At 51.0% G+C, this 20851-nt stretch overlaps 1 protein-coding gene across 2 annotated transcripts in view; it reads left to right on the top strand.

Moving 5' to 3' along the window:
- Positions 1–13488: 13488 nt before the first annotated feature.
- Positions 13489–20851, top strand: part of agk (acylglycerol kinase) — a 49922-nt gene continuing 42559 nt past the window's right edge. For both annotated transcript variants that reach the window (XM_043709388.2, XM_087997287.1), the window contains exon 1: positions 13489–13671. In XM_043709388.2, the coding sequence (XP_043565323.1) occupies positions 13571–13671 (101 nt within the window). In that variant the 5' untranslated portion in view covers positions 13489–13570. The remainder of the gene's footprint in view (positions 13672–20851) is intronic.

Genomic DNA, 20851 nt, shown 5'->3' with positions numbered 1-20851 from the left:
AAATACTGCCGTGGCAGCACAAAATGGACTGACTTATAACATATATTTCAGTAGATTCTAAAACTATTAAACTACTTTTTTCAGAGACAATAATCATTTTGTTATCAGTGTAGTTTGTCTCCTCACCTTAGCAAAGTTATTGGGAGCAGCACTGCTCACCAAATGCCAGTTGGCAACAAAGTATAAGTATTTTAAACACTTTAGAAAAAAAGAGTTCAGTGGTGAAATGGAGGTAATTCTGATGCTGACTGATCATGTAAAATTAGTAATATCATATCTTCTGATTTTCATTTACATTGATAAAGTACCCAATATTGTGGCAAGGACACAAACTTTCTGTACTGAATGTCTGCCTTTATCATGTAGCTAAAGGTATTAAATGATGTCCTCAGGCCCTTTGCTTATGTGGATAATGGAGCAAATGTCTGTTTAAGGCCTTTATTCGTAAATTTGTCTGTCCTGAACATAGCTTGCGATGGCCTGGCTGCATTGAGGAAATTGTGGTCTACTTTGATGCCTTACCAGCTGCCCTCCTGCTTTACTACATTTTTGAAGTTTGTTACAAGGAAAACTTTGTTCATAGTTAAAACACAGCCATGCATCTTCTCAATTATTTTGTACATTCCATTTTCAGATTTAATCTTTTATTCCCCTTTTAATGGTGCTATGATGGAGTTCTGACATCTTTGATCTCTACTATTCACTTTCCTGTTCCTTCTGATAAGAATTCAAATAAATCTTACATTTCTAAATGTCAGCCAAATATCAATAAGTGCAGAGGAGCTTAGGTCATCTTTTCAGGTGTTTAATCAGGATGGTACAATACTTCAACTCAAACTTCAGGTTGAAAAGTTGCTTTGTTTTATGTTCTGCTACAGGACCATTACTAAGGAGGGCAAATGTTGCAGTGAGGAGGGCATTACAAGCACTAATCAAATCAACAGCACAATTCAATGTAAATTATTTATTTTATCTTAGAAACCTCAATATATTTTTCCTTTGAACACAATGATTTATTTCTTCATGGCAACAGGATTCTTTATGCCAACGTACCTGACTGATGAGGAAGGAAATGGTGGCAGCAAGACTGTCAATATCATAGCAAAATTATCATGACAATGACAATGTTAGCAAATGAGAAAAGGAACATTTTTAAATTTTTTGAGAAATATTACAAGTCAGTGGTGAGTCAGAGCTACACATTGTACTATTTGGGTCTACGTTATTTTTATTTATTCATTTGTGGGATGTGGACATTGCTGCCCATTCCTAGTTGTCCTTGAGAAGGTGGTGGTGAGCTGCCTTAGATTAGATTAGATTACTTACAGTGTGGAAACAGGCCCTTCGGCCCAACAAGTCCACACCGACCCGCCGAAGCGTAACCCACCCATACCCCTACATTTACCCCTTACCTAACACTACGGGGAATTTAGCATGGCCAATTCACCTGACCTGCACATCTTTTTGGAGTGTGGGAGGAAACCGGAGCACCCGGAGGAAACCCACGCAGACACGGGGAGAACGTGCAAACTCCACACAGTCAGTCGCCTGAGGCGGGAATTGAACCCGGGTCTCTGGCGCTGCGAAGCAGCAGTGCTAACCACTGTGCCACCGTGCCGCCCACCGTGCCTTCTTGAACTGCTGCAGTCCACTTGCTGTTGGTTGAACCACAATGCCTTTAGGGAGGAAATTCCAGGATTTTGACCCAGTGACAGTGAAGGAATGGCAAAATATTTCCAAGTCAGGATGGTGAATGGCTTGGATGGGAACTTGAAGGTGATGGTGTTCCCATATAACTGCTGCCCTTGTCCTTCTAGGTGGAATTGGTCGTGGGTTTGGAAGGTGCTGTCAGACGATCTTTGGGGAATTTCTGCAGTGCATCTTATAGACAGTACACACTGCTGCTACTGAGCGTTGGTGATGGAAAGAGTAGATGCTTGTGGATGCAATGCCAATCAAGTGGGCTGCTTTGCCTTGGATGGTGTTAAGTTGCTTGTTGGTGCACTCATCCAAGCAAGTGGTAAGTATTCCATCACACTCCTGAATTGTGCCTTGTAGATAGTAGACAGGTTTTGGGGTGTCAGGAGGTGTGTTACTCATTGCAGTACTCCTAGCCTCTGACGTGCTTTTGTAACCATTGTGTTTATGTGGTGAGTCCAGTTGAGTTTCTGGTCAAAGATAACCTCCAGGACTTTGACAGTGGGGGATTCAGTGATGGTAACATCATTGAATGTCAAGGGGCAGTGGTTCGATTGTCTCTTATTAGTGATGGTCATAGGCTGGCACTCATGTGGCACAAATGTTACTTGCCACTTGTCAGTCCAAGCCAGTATATTGTCCAGATCTTGTTGCATTTGGATTGCTTCAGTATCTGAGGAGTCGTGAATGGTGCTAAACATTGTGCAATGATTGGTGAACATCCCCACTTCTGACCTTATGATGGAGGGAAGATCATTGATGAAGCAGCTGAAGACAGTTGGGCCTAGGACACTACCCTGAGGAACTCCTGCAGAGATATTGTGGAGCTGGGATGATTGACTTCCAACAACCACAACCATCTTCCTATGTGTCAGGTATGACTCCAACCACTGAAGAGTTTGCCGCCGGAACCTATTGATTCCAGGTTTGCCAGGGCTTCTTGATGCCACACTCGATCGAATGCAGACTTGATGCCAAGGGCTATCACTCTCACCTCACCTTTGGAATGCAGCTGTTTTGTCCATGTTTAAACTAAGGCTGTAATGAGGTCAGGAGCTGAGTGATCCTGACAAAACCTAAACTGGACATGACTGAGCAGGATATGGCCGAGCAGATGCTGCTAGATAGCATTGTTGATGACACTTTCCATCACTTTACTGATGATCGAGAAGAGACTGATGGGGTGGTAATTGTTTGAGTTGAATTTGTTCTGCTTTTTATGTACAGGACATACTTGGACAATCTTCCACACTGTTGAGTAGATGCTAGTATTGTAACTGTATTGGAACAGCTTGGCTAGGGTAGTAGTACGTTCAGGGCAAATCTTCAGTACTATTGCTGGAATGTTGTCAGGGCCCGTAGCCTTTGCAGTATCCAGTGCCTCCAACTGTTCCATGACATCCCGTGGAGTGAATGGAATTGGGTGAAGACTGAAATCTGTGATGCTGGGGATGACTGGAGGAGGCCAAGATGGATCATCCACTCAGCACACCTGGCCAAAGATTGATGTGAAAGCTTCAAACTTACCTTTTGTACTGGTGTGTTTGGCTCTTCCATCATTGAGGATGGAGATATTTATGGAGCCACTTCCTCCAGTGAGTTGTTTAATCATCCACCATCATTCACGATTAGATGTGGCAGGACTGCAGAGCTTAGATCTGATCCGTTGGTTGTGGGATCACTTGGCTCTGTCTATCGCTGTTTATCCTGTAGGGCATGCAAGTAGTTATATTTGGTGGCTTCACTGGGTTGACACCCCATCTTCTGTACGTCTGATGCTGCTCTTGGCATGCTTGTTTGCACTGTCTATTGAACCAGCGTTGATCCCCTGGCTTTATGGTAATGGTTAAGAGGGGACAAGCTGGGCCTTGAGGTTGCAGATTGATCTGGGATATGATTCTGCTGTTGCTAATGGCCCACAGAGCCTCATGGATGCCCAGTCTTGAGTTGTTAGATTGGTTCAAAGACTGTCCCATATAGCATGGTGATAGTGCCATGCAACACAATGGAAGTTATTCTCAATTTGAAGGCGGGACTTTGTCTCCCTGTGGTCGCCCTGACCAATACTGCCATGGATAGATACATTACAGCTGGCAGCCTGGTAAAGATGAGGTCAAGTATGTTCTTCCCTCTTGTTGGTTCCCTCACCATCTGCTGTAGACCCATTCTAGCAGCGATGTCCTTTAGGACCTGACCAGCTTGATCAGTAGTACTGCTGCTGAGCCATTCTTGGTGATGAAATCACAGCCCTACTCAAAAAACGTCAGAATTCTAGAGAAATAAATAAGATCGACTGTCTTAGAGAGGGTGCAGAATGTTCTCACGGGGGAGAGGGGCCAGCAGGAGGTCATTGTCCACAATGGAACCAACGACATTGGAAGGGAAAAGGTTGAGATTCTGAAGGGAGATTACAGAGAGTTAGGCAGAAATTTAAAAAGGAGGTCCTCAAGGGTAGTAATATCTGGATTACTCCCAGTGCTACAAGCTAGTGAGGGCAGGAATAGGAGGATAGAGCAGATGAATGCATGGCTGAGGAGCTGGTGTATGGGAGAAGGATTCACATTTTTGGATCATTGGAATCTCTTTTGGGGTAGAGGTGACCTGTACAAGAAGGACGGATTGCACCTAAATTGGAAGGGGACTAATATACTGGCTGGGAAATTTGCTAGAACTGCTTGGGATGATTTAAACTAGTAAGGTGGGGGAGTGGGACTCAGGGAGATAGTGAGGAAAGAGATCGCTCTGAGACGGGTACAGCTGAGAACAGAAGTGAGTCAAACAGTCAGGGCAGGCAGGGACAAGGTAGGACTAATGAATTAAACTGCATTATTTCAATGCAAGGGGCCTAACAGGGAAGGCAGATGAACTCAGGGCATGGTTAGGAACATGGGACTGGGATATCATAGCAATTATGGAAACATGTCTCAGGGATGGGCAGGACTGGCAGCTTAATGTTCCAGGATACAAATGCTACAGGAAAGGGAGGCAAGAGAGGAGGTGGGGGGGTGGCATTTTTGATAAGGGATAGCATTACAGCAGTGCTGAGGGAGGATAATCCCGGAAGTACATCCAGGGAAGTAATTTGGGTGGAACTGTGAAATAAGAAAGGGATGATCACCTTATTGAGATTATATTATACACCCCCCAATAGTCAGAGGGAAATTGAGAAACAAACTTGTAAGGAGATCTCAGCTATCTGTAAGAATAATAAGGTAGTTATGGTAGGGGATTTTAACTTTCCAAACATCGACTGGGACTGCCATAGTGTTAAAGGTTTGGATGGAGAGGAATTTCTTAAGTGTGTACAAGACAATTTTCTGATACAGTATGTGGATGTAGAGAAGGTGCAAAACTTGACCTACTCTTGGGAAATAAGGCAGGGCAGGTGACTGAGGTGTCAGTGGGGGAGCACTTTGGGGCCAGCAACCATAATTCTATTAGTTTTAAAATAGTGATGGAAAAGGATAGACCAGATCTAAAAGTTGAAGTTCTAAATTGGAGAAAGGCCAATTTTGACGGTATTAGGCAAAAACTTTCGAAAGCTGATTGGAGGCAGATGTTTGCAGGTAAAGGAACGGCTAGAAAATAGGAAGCCTTCAGAAATGAGATAACAAGAATTCAGAGAAAGTATAGTCCTGTCAGGGTGAAATGGAAGGCTGGTAGGTATAGGGAATGCTGGATGAGTAAAGAAATTGAGGGTTTGGTTAAGAAAAAGAAGGAAGCATATGTCAGGTATAGACAGGATAGATCGAGTGAATCCTTAGAAGAGTATAAAGAAAGTAGGAATATACTTAAGAGGGAAATCAGGAGGGCTAAACGGGGACATGAGATAGCATTGACAAATAAAATTAAGGAGAATCCAAAGGGTTTTTATAAATATATTAAGGACAAAAGGGTAACTAGGGAGAGAATATGGCCCCTCAAAGATCAGCAAGGCGGCCTTTGTGTGGAGCCAGAGAAAATGGGGGAGATACTAAATGAATATTTTGCATCAGTATTTACTGTGGAAAAGGATATGGAAGATATAGACTGTAGGGAAATAGATGGTGACATCTTGCAAAATGTCCAGATTACAGAGGAGCAAGTGCTGGATGTCTTGAAACGGTTAAAGGTGGATAAATCTCCAGGACCTGATCAGGTGCACCCGAGAACTCTGTGGGAACTAGAGAAGTGATTGCTGGGCTTCTTGTTGAGATATTTATATCATCGATAGTCACAGGTGAGGTGCCAGAAGACTGGAGGTCGGCAAGCGTGATGCCACAGATTAAGAAGGGGGGTAAAGACAAGACAGGGAACTATAGACTGGTGAGCCTGACCTGGGTGGTGGGCAAGTTGTTGGAGGGAATCCTGAGGGACAGGATGTACATGTATTTGGAAAGGCAAGGACTGATTAGGGATAGTCAACATGGCTTTGTGCGTGGGAAATCATGTCTCACAAACTTGATTGAGCTTTTTGAAGAAGTAACAAAGAAGATTGATGAGGGCAGAGCAGTAGATGTGATCTATCTGGACTTCAGTAAGGCATTCGACAAGGTTCCCCATGGGAGACTGATTAGCAAGGTTAGATCTCATGGAATACAGGGAGAACTAGCCATTTGGATACAGAACTGGCTCAAAGGTAGAAGACAGAGGGTGGTGGTGGAGGGTTGTTTTTCAGACTGGAGGCCTGTGACCAGTGGAGTGCCACAAGGATCGGTTGCTGGGTCCTCTACTTTTTGTCATTTATATAAATGATTTGGATGCGAGCATAAGAGGTACAGTTAGTAAGTTCGCAGATGACACCAAAATTGGAGGTGTAGTGGACACCGAAGAGGGTTACCTCAGATTACAACAGGATCTGGACCAGATGGGCCAATGGGCTGAGAGGTGGCAGATGGAGTTTAATTCCGATAAATGCGAGGTGCTGCATTTTGGGAAAGCAAATCTTAGCAGGACTTATACACTTAATAGTAAGGTCCTAGGGAGTGTTGCTGAACAAAGAGATTTTGGAGTGCAAGTTCATAGCTCCTTGAAAGTGGAGTCACAGGTAGATAGGATAGTGAAGAAGGCGTTTGGTATGCTTTCCTTTATTGGTCAGAGTATTGAGTACAGGAGTTGGGAGGTCATGTTGCGGCTGTACAGGACATTGGTTAGGCCACTGTTGGAATATTGCGTGAAATTCTGGTCTCCTTCCTATCGGAAAGATATTGTGAAACTTGAAAGGGTTCAGAAAAGATTTACAAGGATGTTGCCAGGGTTGGAGGAACTGAGCTACAGGGAGAGGCTGAACAAGCTGGGGCTGTTTTCCCTAGAGCGTTGGAGGCTGAGGAGTGACCTTATAGAGGTTTACAAAATTATGAGGGGCATGGATAGGATAAATAGACAAAGTCTTTTCCCTGGGGTCGGGCAATCTGGAACTTGAGGGCATAGGTTTAGGGTGAGAGGGGAAAGATATAAAAGAGACCTAAGGGGCCTGAGCTACAAATCTTCTCAAAACTCACCTTCCTATTCATATACCTGTCCACATGCATTTTAAAATTGTTGTAATTGTACTAGCCTCCACCACATCTTCTGGCGGTTCATTCCATAGATGCACCACATTCTTGTGTGAAAACGTTGCCCCTTAGGTCCCTTTCAAATCTTCCCATCACACTCTATTTCTGGATTCCCCCACACCAGGGAAAAGACAACTTTGCCAATTTTGGCTCTAGCCACCAGATGTTAGTAAGGAGGCTATTGCTTTTTTCTAGTGCCGAGGTTAATGCCAGGTGATCCATCCAGTTACATTTGTTTGAAACGCTGTAGCGATTGGTACAACTGAATGGCTTGCTGGGCTTTTTCAGAGTGCTGTCGAGGGTCAACCACATTGCTGTCGTTCTGGTGTCAAATGTAGGCCAGATCAGGTGAGGATGGCAGATCGCCTTCCCTGAAGGACATTAGTGAACCAGATGGGGTTTTCTGACAATTGACAATGATTTCATGGTCATGAGTAGATTCTTAATTCAAAATGTTTAAAAAATTTGAATTCAAGTTCCACCATCTGCTTTGGTGGGATTGAAGTCTGGGTCCCGAGGACATTACCTGCGTCTCTGGATTAATAGTCAAAAAGTGTGGCACTGGAAAAGCACAGCCAGTCAGGCAGCATCCAAGGAACAGGAGAGTTGACGTTTCGAACATAAGCTGTTCATCAGGCTTCTGATCTCCAGCATCTGCTGTCCTCACTTTCTCTCTGGATTAATAGTCTAACGATAATACCATTGGGCCATTGCCTTCCTTCAAACTTTTCCTGCAGATGTTGAAGGCAATAGCAGTGCATCAAACACTCATGGGTAAGATCAATTAGTGTGGCCAGGACCTAATACATCTTTGTTTATTGATTATACCAGGTGGTGGTACCTTTATCCACAAGTTTACTATGTGAAATAACACCAACAAGATTTAACTAGAGTTGCTTTCTGTTTAAATTCTAGAAGTGGTACAAGATGCTGTGAATAGCAAAGACTTAATAATGTTTTATAGTCCTTAAGCAGGTTTTCACATTCCATACCTAATGAGTTTATCTTAGAGAGCTGTTGCTGTACCTCATTAATTCAGTCATTACAGTAATTCTGCTTAATGGAGAGCAGGTAACAGTAGCTAAGCTATTTTGTGATTAACAAAGAAAAACAGTGGTTGCTCTATGCAAATAAAGTAGGTTCATTTTGTTAGCGGCTTCATTGGGAAAGAAACATTAGTAATCACATTAGTTGAGATCCGTTTAACTATGTGATAGAGCAAGGCTTGAATGCATTCCAACATTTCAAATGTCCCTTTAATGTTTTTACTCTAGGTCCTTTTTGCAAAATATTCAGCTGTGACTATAGAATCTTACAGCTTAGAAGGGCACTATTCTGTTCATCATGCCAGTGCTGGTTTTGTGTTTTTCAGTTAGACTTGCATCATAACACTTCCTTCATTGCTTGACAGCTTCTCTCTTTCAAGAATTTGCTGATTTTTTTCTGAAACTTATTTTTGAACCTACTTCCACCATACTCCCAAGCAGGTCATTCCAGATCATAACTGATTACACAGTTTTTTTTATCTTCATTTACTTGGCCTTTTTTTGCTGATTAGTTGAAACCTGTGCCCTCTGGTTTCCTACTCTCCTTGCCACCAGGATATAGTTTTTCCTATTTAGTTTAGCACTGCCTTTTGTGATTTTTGAAAATCTATTTTAAATCTCTTCAGTGCTCAAAGGAGAACAAACACAATGTCATTTGTCCCTTTACTTAACTGAACCTGCTTCCTGATATTCTTTCTGCCTCTCAATATCTGACATTCTCAACCACTAATAACCTGTGTTTTGTTGAAGTTTATTATAGAACATTTATACACTTTAAATTCTCCTGGTTTATAGTGTGGGAATGAACCTGTGAGTATGCCCAGATGTCAAGTCTCTGACATACTTTGAGGACGAAGCAATTGAGTGAAGTTCATTGTAGAGGCTTTTGGGAGCAGAGGAATAATGGGCTTGGTGTTGTTGGATTATTTTGATGGAGTTGTTGCTTTTCCAACAGCTTAACATCCATTTTCTTTTTCTTCCTCATCTTAATGAGAGACAGGAAGAAGAACCAGATGAAGGAGCAGATGCAACAAGTGCTTTTGTTTCAGGGAAAGGTGATCGTTGCCTGAAACAGGCGCAGGCCTTGAAATTACTCCCAGAAACTGAGGATCTCTAGTGAAGTCTCAAGAAATGAACTTTAAAGAATCTGTTGGCCTCAATTTTTCTTTAGAAAAGATTCTTTCACATTATGAAATGATATTGAGCTATTGAAGATGTCTTCCAGCATTTGCAGCAGAATACCATATCCACTATTGTAACACATTAAAGGGAGTTTTCTCAGTGCCAATGTGATATGGTCTGGAGCATGCCTGACTTAAAGGCATATCTGCAGGCATCTCCTCCCTATTAATGCCAAAAGAAATAATGAATACATTGGCCTTGGATGCATTGGACTGTTGCATGGAGTTTTTAAGTGCCAGATTGGAGAGTTTGGTGGCTTTCAGCCTCTGACCTATTGGGATTGGATCCAGATAAGCACATTTCACAGCTTCCAGAATTTGATAACAATTAATGGGCGGCACGGTGGCACAGTGGTTAGCACTGTTGCCTCGCAGCGCTAGAGACCCGGGTTCAATTCCCGCCTCAGGCGACTGACTGTGTGGAGTTTGCACGTTCTCCCCGTGTCTGCGTGGGTTTCCTCCGGGTGCTCCGGTTTCCTCCCACAATCCAAAGATGTGCAGGTCAGGTGAATTGACCATGCTAAATTGCCCCTAGTGTTAGGTAAGGGGCAAATGTGGGGGTATGGGTGGGTTGCGCTTCGGCGGGTCGGTGTGGACTTGTTGGGCCGAAGGGCCTGTTTCCACACTGTAATGTAATGTAATCTAATCTAATCTAATATCTACCTCTCAATAATCAGTAGGAAGCTAGAACTTTTAAGTAATATCCTTGCCCTTAAATTATATTTATTTGTTGTACACCTTTTAATTTTTCAAACAACTTATGACAGGCAACAGTTCTCTGTGAAAATATGCCTTTCCGTTTGCTCATTTCTTATTGTAAGATCATCTTCACAAACTGTTCTATCCTGTTTGTATAATCTTTACATGTATAAGGAGGAAATAGTTTTGTAACTGCATAAGTAACGTTGCACTGTTGCACATACCTACACAAAATGACAAACTGTGATTGTGCTATCAGTGTGCACTAACGATCTTGCTCACTTATACTTTAACTGCACAGTTAGTTGTGAAAATAATGCTAGAACATCCTATATGAATTTGTATCAGCAAATAAGCACTTTTTTCAATTCTAATGGCATTATGGGCATTACCCACCCTTGATTGCTTTTGCACTGAGTGAATTGCAGACAATTTGGAAGGCAGTTGAGACATTATCTGGGCCTGATGTCACTTGTAGGCCAGACCAGGCAAGGATGACTGATTTCCTCACAAAAGGACATTAGTGAACCAGATAGGTTATTTTTCTTAACAACAATTAATGATAATTATCATGGTCACCATTGCGGAGACTAGTTTTATAACTGATGTATTAATTTAATGTGAATTCTACCAGCTGCCACACTGGGTTTTTAACCCTTGTTGCAAGATTATCAACCAAATGAAGGGACATCATCACTACACCACTGTCTCCCGTATTTAAAAGTGGATATTCTTTGTTCAAAAAAAAGTTAAGTTTCTTATAATGACAAGTATATTACAATAGCTTGAGTAAGATCAGACCACAAAAGTGATAATTGGAAATGAGCAGGATTGTAACCCTAGACTGAGATCGGGCAATGCCTTTGACAGACTCTCGTGGGACCACCTGACTGAGTCTGGTCCCCTTGACTTCACAGAAAACTACTCCCCTTTGACTCTGAGTTATGGCCATTTGTTTGAAGCACATTCGATGTGTTTGCTGTGTAAGCTGTTGACATATACTGTAGTTATGACATTGATGTAGCATGGACCCATACACTAACATGTCCACTTTGAGTGATCATTGCTGACAAATAAGACAAGCTACCTGTCTTCGTGTCTGTGCTAGGCAAGGCAAGAGAGAAGTACAGTGAGCCTGCACAGTATGAATTGGTATTAAAGCATGAAAAGGCACATGTAGAGATGCTGTGAGCATTCCAAGTAGGTGCACAGTGAATAAGTGCTGAGCAAGCAAAGAGCCCTTAGGTGTACCTGCTGTCTTGCATGATATGAGTGCCTCTTCCTGGGCATAAAGGAGCCTGGCAGTGGCAAAAAAGTATAGCTATCAGTGAGCTCCAAAGTGATTCAGAGATATGTGTTGTTGATGTGGTGAGGATGCTGCATGTCTGATGCTAAATTCCTTGCGTGTGCAGGCAGGTAGCGCCCTTCACTTGAAAGGTGGTGGTGGAGTAAGACACTCCAGCCAGAGCTTGTCTGCTCCGCCTGCTCTTCTTCTTTCCTCCCTTGTCTTCTCTTTCTCTTCCTCCAAGTTTTTTTTCTTCTTCTTCTCCTTTTTCGCTCATGGCCTCCGGTGAGGAGCCACAATCCCCGCTGTCCTCTGACGACTCATGGCCTGGTGCAGCAGCCTCCCACAGTGGCTTATGCAGTGTGGAGCCAGGGCCCAGTGTGGACTGAAAGCTAAATGCCAGCACAGTCTGCTGTACTGAGATCTTTTTCTCTAATGATGGACATTTTATTTCTGTAATACATGTTGTAACAAAAGAAGCTGTGCTTCAGTACTTTTGTATCTAAGTCAGCACTGTAATTGGCGACGAATAAACGTTTCACTATACTCATTGAGTATATGTGACAATAAAGGCTATTCCATTTTATACTCTGCGACTGCTGGCGAAGATGGACACCCACAGGAAGCAGCAATGAATTGGAATTGCCACATACGTGCTCTGACTTCCAGGCTGAGAACTATCTACTTTCTCTCTGCCACATGGGAGAATGGGAAACTGCATATAAATGTCATCAGAATATTTAAAATGAGATGTTAATACATGAAAACTGTCCTCTGGCTCATCACATGCAAAATTGTCACCTTGATGTTCAGACCTTGAGTGCAAAAAAATGATTATTTTTGCAACATCAAGAACTTCATTTTTCCAATTTTACCATATTTCCCCACTGTTTTGACATTGTTAATGTAATTCAGAGATTGGGGAAAGTTTGCTCATTTTGTTTCAATCATCCAACAAGAGATAATTATTGGACTGGTCGACCCATGGGTAGTCTTGGGTGTGAGTAACTGATTGAGGGTAAATATGAACCTGGAAAGCTTTGATGGTTTAGGTTCGTACTCAAGGGAGTTTGAAACTGGCAATGAGAGACTGGAAATGATTTAATTTTAAAAATTGCATAGCATGTTTTATTTACAAAGGCTACAGCATGGAACATAGAAGGAACTTAAAGGTAGACTTTAACTGCATGGCTTGAAACAAATAACTCAATGCTATTGCTTATTTTAGAAGATCTTTAGGAAATAGGGTCTAAACAATCTCGCAAAGGGGCATAAAAGATGATCTGAAAAGAGGATTGATATTCAAATCAGAATGGTTAAGTTGGCCAGTCATGATAAGGAAATAGAATCAGTGTAGATCCATTTATTTGCTCGTGACTATGTATATATCTTGCTCGTGACTATGTTATTGGTGTATTGATTGAATTACAGATTTGAATTTGTTTAAAATAACTTTAAATGAATTTTGATTTTTTTTTTTGTCATGACATATGTTGTGTTAAGAAACGATAAGCCTGAAAGGCAGAGAAGTGAAGCCTGAAGGGGTTCACCTATTTTGGTCTGTCTAAGCTAGATGTTTCTGTGATGGCACCAAGAGTACTTAATGGGAAACAGGTCCTCTGTTCATACTTAGTTACAGCATGGATATGGACCCCTACACAAAGAAGAGGACAATATAGGAATGTGGAAGTGACTGTACTTAGTAAGGCCAACACAGTACATCTGGTATGTACTGTAAACTTGTTCATGATTTATTGAAGTTTTAGTGTAGCTTCCTTCACGAACTGAACGCCTTTTCCATCTTGAACAAGGTTCTCTCGTTATAAAAATATGAACATTTTTTTGTATATTAATAATTTCTACTCTTCCACATCTATGGCATTATCAATTTGCACCTGGTCAGCAGCTGTCTAATTGTAAAAGCTGTGTCCTTTCCTAAATTGCACTGAATGTTGTTGGGGATTGACTGGCGGAACGGCCGTGAAGGCGGGTGGTTGCTGGCCGGACCATTTTATAGACGGAACCGGTCTCCATGTGAACAACAAGGAGCCTCATGTTCGCACTTGGATTAAAAGTGGTTTATTTCACGTGAAATTGGCATCGGCATCGGCATCTAGAACCAAGGAAATGGCTAAAGTGTTAAAGACGCTCCGTAATCACTGGAAGAAAACAACGGCCGGGGTTTGCGGACTGAGCTGGGGAGCGCACTGGGTTCACAAGAGATACCGGTATCAGAGAGACCTTCAACCGGGGCCGGGGTTAGACCCCGCCCTTTGACCGGGGGGGGAGTGGATTAGACCCCGCCCTTTGACCGGGGGGGGAGTGGATTAGACCCCGCCCTTTGACCTGGGGGAGTGGATTAGACCCCGCCCTTTGACCGGGGGGAGGGATTAGACCCCGCCCTTTGACCGGGGGAGTGGGGGGGGAATAGACCCCGCCCTTTGACCTGGGGGAGTGGATTAGACCCCGCCCTTTGACCGGGGGGAGGGATTAGACCCCGCCCTTTGACCGGGGGAGTGGGGGGGAATAGACCCCGCCCTTTGACCGGGGGAATGGGGGGGGAATAGACCCCGCCCTTTGACCGGGGGAATGGGGGGGGAATAGACCCCGCCCTTTGACCGGGGGAGTGGGGGGGGAATAGACCCCGCCCTTTGACCGGGGGAGTGGGGGGGGAATAGACCCCGCCCTTTGACCGGGGGAGTGGGGGGGGAATAGACCCCGCCCTTTGACCGGGGGAGTGGGGGGGGAATAGACCCGGGCCTTTGACCGGGGAATGGGGGGGGGTGAGTGGGATTAGACCCAGCCCTTTGCCTGGAGGGGGGGGGGGATTAGACCCAGCCCTTTGCCTGGAGGAGGGGGGGGATTAGACCCAGCCCTTTGCCTGGAGGAGGGGGGGGATTAGACCCAGCCCTTTGCCTGGAGGAGGGGGGGGGGGGGATTAGACCCAGCCCTTTGCCTGGAGGAGGGGGGGGGGGGGGATTAGACCCAGCCCTTTGCCTGGAGGAGGGGGGGGGGGGGATTAGACCCAGCCCTTTGCCTGGAGGAGGGGGGGGGGGGGATTAGACCCAGCCCTTTGCCTGGAGGAGGGGGGGGGGGGGATTAGACCCAGCCCTTTGCCTGGAGGGGGGGGGGGGGGATTAGACCCAGCCCTTTGCCTGGAGGGGGGGGATTAGACCCAGCCCTTTGCCTGGAGGGGGGGGATTAGACCCAGCCCTTTGCCTGGAGGGGGGGGATTAGACCCAGCCCTTTGCCTGGAGGGGGGGGGATTAGACCCAGCCCTTTGCCTGGAGGGGGGGGGAGATTAGACCCAGCCCTTTGCCTGGAGGGGGGGGGATTAGACCCAGCCCTTTGCCTGGAGGGGGGGGGGGATTAGACCCAGCCCTTTGCCTGGAGGGGGGGGGGATTAGACCCAGCCATTTGCCTGGAGGGGGGGGGGATTAGACCCAGCCCTTTGCCTGGAGGGGGGGGGGATTAGACCCAGCCCTTTGCCTGGAGGGGGAGGGGGAGGGGGAGGGGGGAGAGATTAGACCCAGCCCTTTGCCTGGAGGGGGGGGGGGGGGGATTAGACCCAGCCCTTTGCCTGGAGGGGGGGGATTAGACCCAGCCCTTTGCCTGGAGGGGGGGGGGGATTAGACCCAGCCCTTTGCCTGGAGGGGGGGGGGGGGGGATTAGACCCAGCCCTTTGCCTGGAGGGGGGGGGGGATTAGACCCAGCCCTTTGCCTGGAGGGGGGGGGGATTAGACCCAGCCATTTGCCTGGAGGGGGGGGATTAGACCCAGCCCTTTGCCTGGAGGGGGGGGGGATTAGACCCAGCCCTTTGCCTGGAGGGGGAGGGGGAGGGGGGGGGGAGAGATTAGACCCAGCCCTTTGCCTGGAGGGGGGGGGGGGGATTAGACCCAGCCCTTTGCCTGGGGGGGGGGGGATTAGACCCAGCCCTTTGCCTGGAGGGGGTTAGACCCAGCCCTTTGCCTGGAGGGGGGGGGGGGGGGGGGATTAGACCCAGCCCTTTGCCTGGAGGGGGGGGGGGGGGGGGGAGATTAGACCCAGCCCTTTGCCTGGAGGGGGGGGGGGGGGGATTAGACCCAGCCCTTTGCCTGGAGGGGGGGGGGGGGGGGGGATTAGAGGGATTAGACCCAGCCCTTTGCCTGGAGGGGGGGGGGGGGGGATTAGACCAGCCCTTTGCCTGGGGGGGGGGGGGGATTAGACCCAGCCCTTTGCCTGGAGGGGGGGGGGGGGATTAGACCCAGCCCTTTGCCTGGAGGGGGGGGGGGGATTAGACCCAGCCCTTTGCCTGGAGGGGGGGGGGGGATTAGACCCAGCCCTTTGCCTGGAGGGGGGGGGGGGGGGGGATTAGACCCAGCCCTTTGCCTGGAGGGGGGGGGGGGGGGGGGGATTAGACCCAGCCCTTTGCCTGGAGGGGGGGGGGGATTAGACCCAGCCCTTTGCCTGGAGGGGAGGGGGGAGGGGGGAGGGGGGAGGGGGGGGGGGGGGATTAGACCCAGCCCTTTGCCTGGAGGGGGGGGGGGGGATTAGACCCAGCCCTTTGCCTGGAGGGAGGGGGGGGGGGGATTAGACCCAGCCCTTTGCCGGGGGGGGGGGGGGGGGGGGATTAGACCCAGCCCTTTGCCTGGAGGGGGGGGGGGGGGGGGGGATTAGACCCAGCCCTTTGCCTGGAGGGGGGGGGGGATTAGACCCAGCCCTTTGCCTGGAGGGGGGGGATTAGACCCAGCCCTTTGCCTGGAGTGGGGGGGGGATTAGACCCAGCCCTTTGCCTGGAGGGGGGGGGGGGGGGGGGGGATTAGACCCAGCCCTTTGCCTGGAGGGGGGGAGGGGGGGGGGGATTAGACCCAGCCCTTTGCCTGGAGGGGGGGCGGGGATTAGACCCAGCCCTTTGCCTGGAGGGGGGGGGGGGGGGGGGGGATTAGACGCAGCCCTTTGCCTGGAGGGGGGGGGGGGGGGGGGATTAGACCCAGCCCTTTGCCTGGAGGGGGGGGGGGGGGGGATTAGACCCAGCCCTTTGCATGGAGGGGGGGGGGGGGGGATTAGACCCAGCCCTTTGCCTGGAGGGGGGGGGGGGATTAGACCCAGCCCTTTGCCTGGAGGGGGGGGGGGGGGATTAGACCCAGCCCTTTGCCTGGAGGGGGGGGGGGGGATTAGACCCAGCCCTTTGCCTGGAGGGGGGGGGGGATTAGACCCAGCCCTTTGCCTGGAGGGGGGGGGGGGGGATTAGACCCAGCCCTTTGCCTGGAGGGGGGGGGGGGGGGGGGATTAGACCCAGCCCTTTGCCTGGGGGGGGGGGGGATTAGACCCAGCCCTTTGCCTGGAGGGGGGGGGGGGGGGGGATTAGACCCAGCCCTTTGCCTGGAGGGGGGGGGGGGGATTAGACCCAGCCCTTTGCCTGGAGGGGGGGGGGGGAGGGGGAATTAGACCCAGCCCTTTGCCTGGAGGGGGGGGGGATTAGACCCAGCCCTTTGCCTGGAGGGGGGGGGGATTAGACCCAGCCCTTTGCCTGGAGGGGGGGGGGATTAGACCCAGCCCTTTGCCTGGAGGGGAGGGGGGGGGGGGATTAGACCCAGCCCTTTGCCTGGAGGGGGGGGGGGGGGGGGGGATTAGACCCAGCCCTTTGCCTGGAGGGGGGGGGGGGGGGGGGAATTAGACCCAGCCCTTTGCCTGGAGGGGGGGGGGGGATTAGACCCAGCCCTTTGCCTGGAGGGGGGGGGGATTAGACCCAGCCTTTTGCCTGGAGGGGGGGGGATTAGACCCAGCCCTTTGCCTGGAAGGGGGGGGGATTAGACCCAGCCCTTTGCCTGGAAGGGGGGGGGATTAGACCCAGCCTTTTGCCTGGAAGGGGGGGGGATTAGACCCAGCCTTTTGCCTGGAGGGGGGGGGGATTAGACCCAGCCCTTTGCCTGGAGGGAGGGGATTAGACCCAGCCCTTTGCCTGGAGGGAGGGGATTAGACCCAGCCCTTTGCCTGGAGGGAGGGGATTAGACCCAGCCCTTTGCCTGGAGGGAGGGGATTAGACCCAGCCCTTTGCCTGGAGGGAGGGGATTAGACCCAGCCCTTTGCCCGGAGGGAGGGGAGGGGATTAGACCCAGCCCTTTGCCCGGAGGGAGGGGAGGGGATTAGACCCAGCCCTTTGCCTGGAGAGGGGGGATTAGACCCAGCCCTTTGCCTGGAGGGAGGAGGGGGGGGGGATTAGACCCAGCCCTTTGCCTGGAGGGAGGGGATTAGACCCAGCCCTTTGCCTGGAGGGAGGGGATTAGACCCAGCCCTTTGCCTGGAGAGGGGGGATTAGACCCAGCCCTTTGCCTGGAGGGAGGGGGGGGAGATTAGACCCAGCCCTTTGCCTGGAGGGAGGGGGGGGAGATTAGACCCAGCCCTTTGCCTGGAGGGAGGGGATTAGACCCAGCCCTTTGCCTGGAGGGAGGGGGGGGGGGGATTAGACCCAGCCCTTTGCCTGGAGGGAGGGGGGGGGGGATTAGACCCAGCCCTTTGCCTGGAGGGAGGGGATTAGACCCAGCCCTTTGCCTGGAGGGAGGGGGGGGGGGATTAGACCCAGCCCTTTGCCTGGAGGGAGGGGATTAGACCCAGCCCTTTGCCTGGAGGGAGGGGATTAGACCCAGCCGTTTGCCTGGAGGGAGGGGATTAGACCCAGCCGTTTGCCTGGAGGGAGGGGATTAGACCCAGCCCTTTGCCTGGAGGGAGGGGATTAGACCCAGCCCTTTGCCTGGAGGGAGGGGATTAGACCCAGCCCTTTGCCTGGAGGGAGGGGATTAGACCCAGCCCTTTGCCTGGAGGGAGGGGAGGGAGATTAGACCCAGCCCTTTGCCTGGAGGGAGGGGATTAGACCCAGCCCTTTGCCTGGAGGGAGGGGATTAGACCCAGCCCTTTGCCTGGAGGGAGGGGATTAGTCCCAGCCCTTTGCCTGGAGGGAGGGGATTAGACCCAGCCCTTTGCCTGGAGGGAGGGGATTAGACCCAGCCCTTTGCCTGGAGGGAGGGGGGGGGATTAGACCCAGCCCTTTGCCTGGAGGGAGGGGATTAGACCCAGCCCTTTGCCTGGAGGGAGGGGATTAGACCCAGCCCTTTGCCTGGAGGGAGGGGGGGGGGGGATTAGACCCAGCCCTTTGCCTGGAGGGAGGGGATTAGACCCAGCCCTTTGCCTGGAGGGAGGGGATTAGACCCAGCCCTTTGCCTGGAGGGAGGGGGGGGGGATTAGACCCAGCCCTTTGCCTGGAGGGAGGGGATTAGACCCAGCCCTTTGCCTGGAGGGAGGGGATTAGACCCAGCCCTTTGCCTGGAGGGAGGGGATTAGACCCAGCCCTTTGCCTGGAGGGAGGGGATTAGACCCAGCCCTTTGCCTGGAGGGAGGGGATTAGACCCAGCCCTTTGCCTGGAGGGAGGGGATTAGACCCAGCCCTTTGCCTGGAGGGAGGGGATTAGACCCAGCCCTTTGCCTGGAGGGAGGGGAGGGAGATTAGACCCAGCCCTTTGCCTGGAGGGAGGGGAGGGAGATTAGACCCAGCCCTTTGCCTGGAGGGAGGGGATTAGACCCAGCCCTTTGCCTGGAGGGAGGGGATTAGACCCAGCCCTTTGCCCGGAGGGAGGGGGGGGGAGATTAGACCCAGCCCTTTGCCCGGAGGGAGGGGGGGGGAGATTAGACCCAGCCCTTTGCCCGGAGGGAGGGGGGGGGAGATTAGACCCAGCCCTTTGCCCGGAGGGAGGGGGGGGGGAGATTAGACCCAGCCCTTTGCCCGGAGGGAGGGGGGGAATTAGACCCAGCCCTTTGCCCGGAGGGGGGGGGGGGGGGGATTAGACCCAGCCCTTTGCCTGGAGGGAGGGGATTAGACCCAGCCCTTTGCCCGGAGGGAGGGGGGGGGAGATTAGACCCAGCCCTTTGCCCGGAGGGAGGGGGGGGGGAGATTAGACCCAGCCCTTTGCCCGGAGGGAGGGGGGGGGGAGATTAGACCCAGCCCTTTGCCCGGAGGGAGGGGGGGGGAGATTAGACCCAGCCCTTTGCCCGGAGGGAGCGGGGGGGATTAGACCCAGCCCTTTGCCCGGAGGGAGGGGGGGGGATTAGACCCAGCCCTTTGCCCGGAGGGGGGGGGGGATTAGACCCAGCCCTTTGCCCGGAGGGAGGAGGGGGGGGGGGGATTAGACCCAGCCCTTTGCCTGGAGGGAGGGGATTAGACCCAGCCCTTTGCCTGGAGGGAGGGGATTAGACCCAGCCCTTTGCCTGGAGGGAGGGGGGGGAGATTAGACCCAGCCCTTTTCCTGGAGGGAGGGGAGGGAGATTAGACCCAGCCCTTTGCCTGGAGGGAGGGGATTAGACCCAGCCCTTTGCCTGGAGGGAGGGGATTAGACCCAGCCCTTTGCCTGGAGGGAGGGGATTAGACCCAGCCCTTTGCCTGGAGGGAGGGGATTAGACCCAGCCCTTTGCCTGGAGGGAGGGGGGGGGATTAGACCCAGCCCTTTGCCTGGAGGGAGGGGATTAGACCCAGCCCTTTGCCTGGAGGGAGGGGATTAGACCCAGCCCTTTGCCTGGAGGGAGGGGGGGGTGATTAGACCCAGCCCTTTGCCCGGAGGGAGGAGGAGGGGGGGGAGATTAGACCCAGCCCTTTGCCCGGAGGGAGGAGGAGGGGGGGGAGATTAGACCCAGCCCTTTGCCCGGAGGGAGGAGGGGGGGGGGGATTAGACCCAGCCCTTTGCCCGGAGGGAGGAGGGGGGGGGGGATTAGACCCAGCCCTTTGCCCGGAGGGAGGAGGGGGGGGGGGGGATTAGACCCAGCCCTTTGCCCGGAGGGAGGAGGGGGGGGGGGATTAGACCCAGCCCTTTGCCCGGAGGGAGGAGGGGGGGGGGATTAGACCCAGCCCTTTGCCCGGAGGGAGGAGGGGGGGGGGGGATTAGACCCAGCCCTTTGCCCGGAGGGAGGAGGGGGGGGGGGGATTAGACCCAGCTCTTTGCCCGGAGGGAGGAGGGGGGGGTGGATTAGACCCAGCCCTTTGCCCGGAGGGAGGAGGGGGGGGGATTAGACCCAGCCCTTTGCCCGGAGGGAGGGGGAGGGGATTAGACCCAGCCCTTTGCCCGGAGGGAGGGGGGGGGGATTAGACCCAGCCCTTTGCCCGGAGGGGGGGGGGGGGGGGGGGATTAGACCCAGCCCTTTGCCCGGAGGGAGGGGGGGGGATTAGACCCAGCCCTTTGCCCGGAGGGAGGGGGGGGATTAGACCCAGCCCTTTGCCCGGGAGTGGATTAGACCCAGCCCTTTGCCCGGGGGGGGGGGGGGGGAAATTAGACCCCACCCTTTGGGGAGTAATTAGACCCCACCCTTTGGGGAGTAATTAGACCCCACCCTTTGATTGGGGGGGGGGAATTACGTCCTGCCCTTTGACCGGGGTGGGGAGGGGAT

The sequence above is a fragment of the Chiloscyllium plagiosum genome, unplaced genomic scaffold, assembly GCF_037043375.1.
Source record: "Chiloscyllium plagiosum isolate Xiang-an unplaced genomic scaffold, Cpla_swu_hap1 HiC_scaffold_19, whole genome shotgun sequence".
Classification (NCBI taxonomy): Eukaryota; Metazoa; Chordata; class Chondrichthyes; order Orectolobiformes; family Hemiscylliidae; genus Chiloscyllium; species Chiloscyllium plagiosum.
The sequence above is the reverse complement of the archived record's forward strand: the minus strand, read 5'-3'. Positions and strand labels throughout refer to the sequence as shown.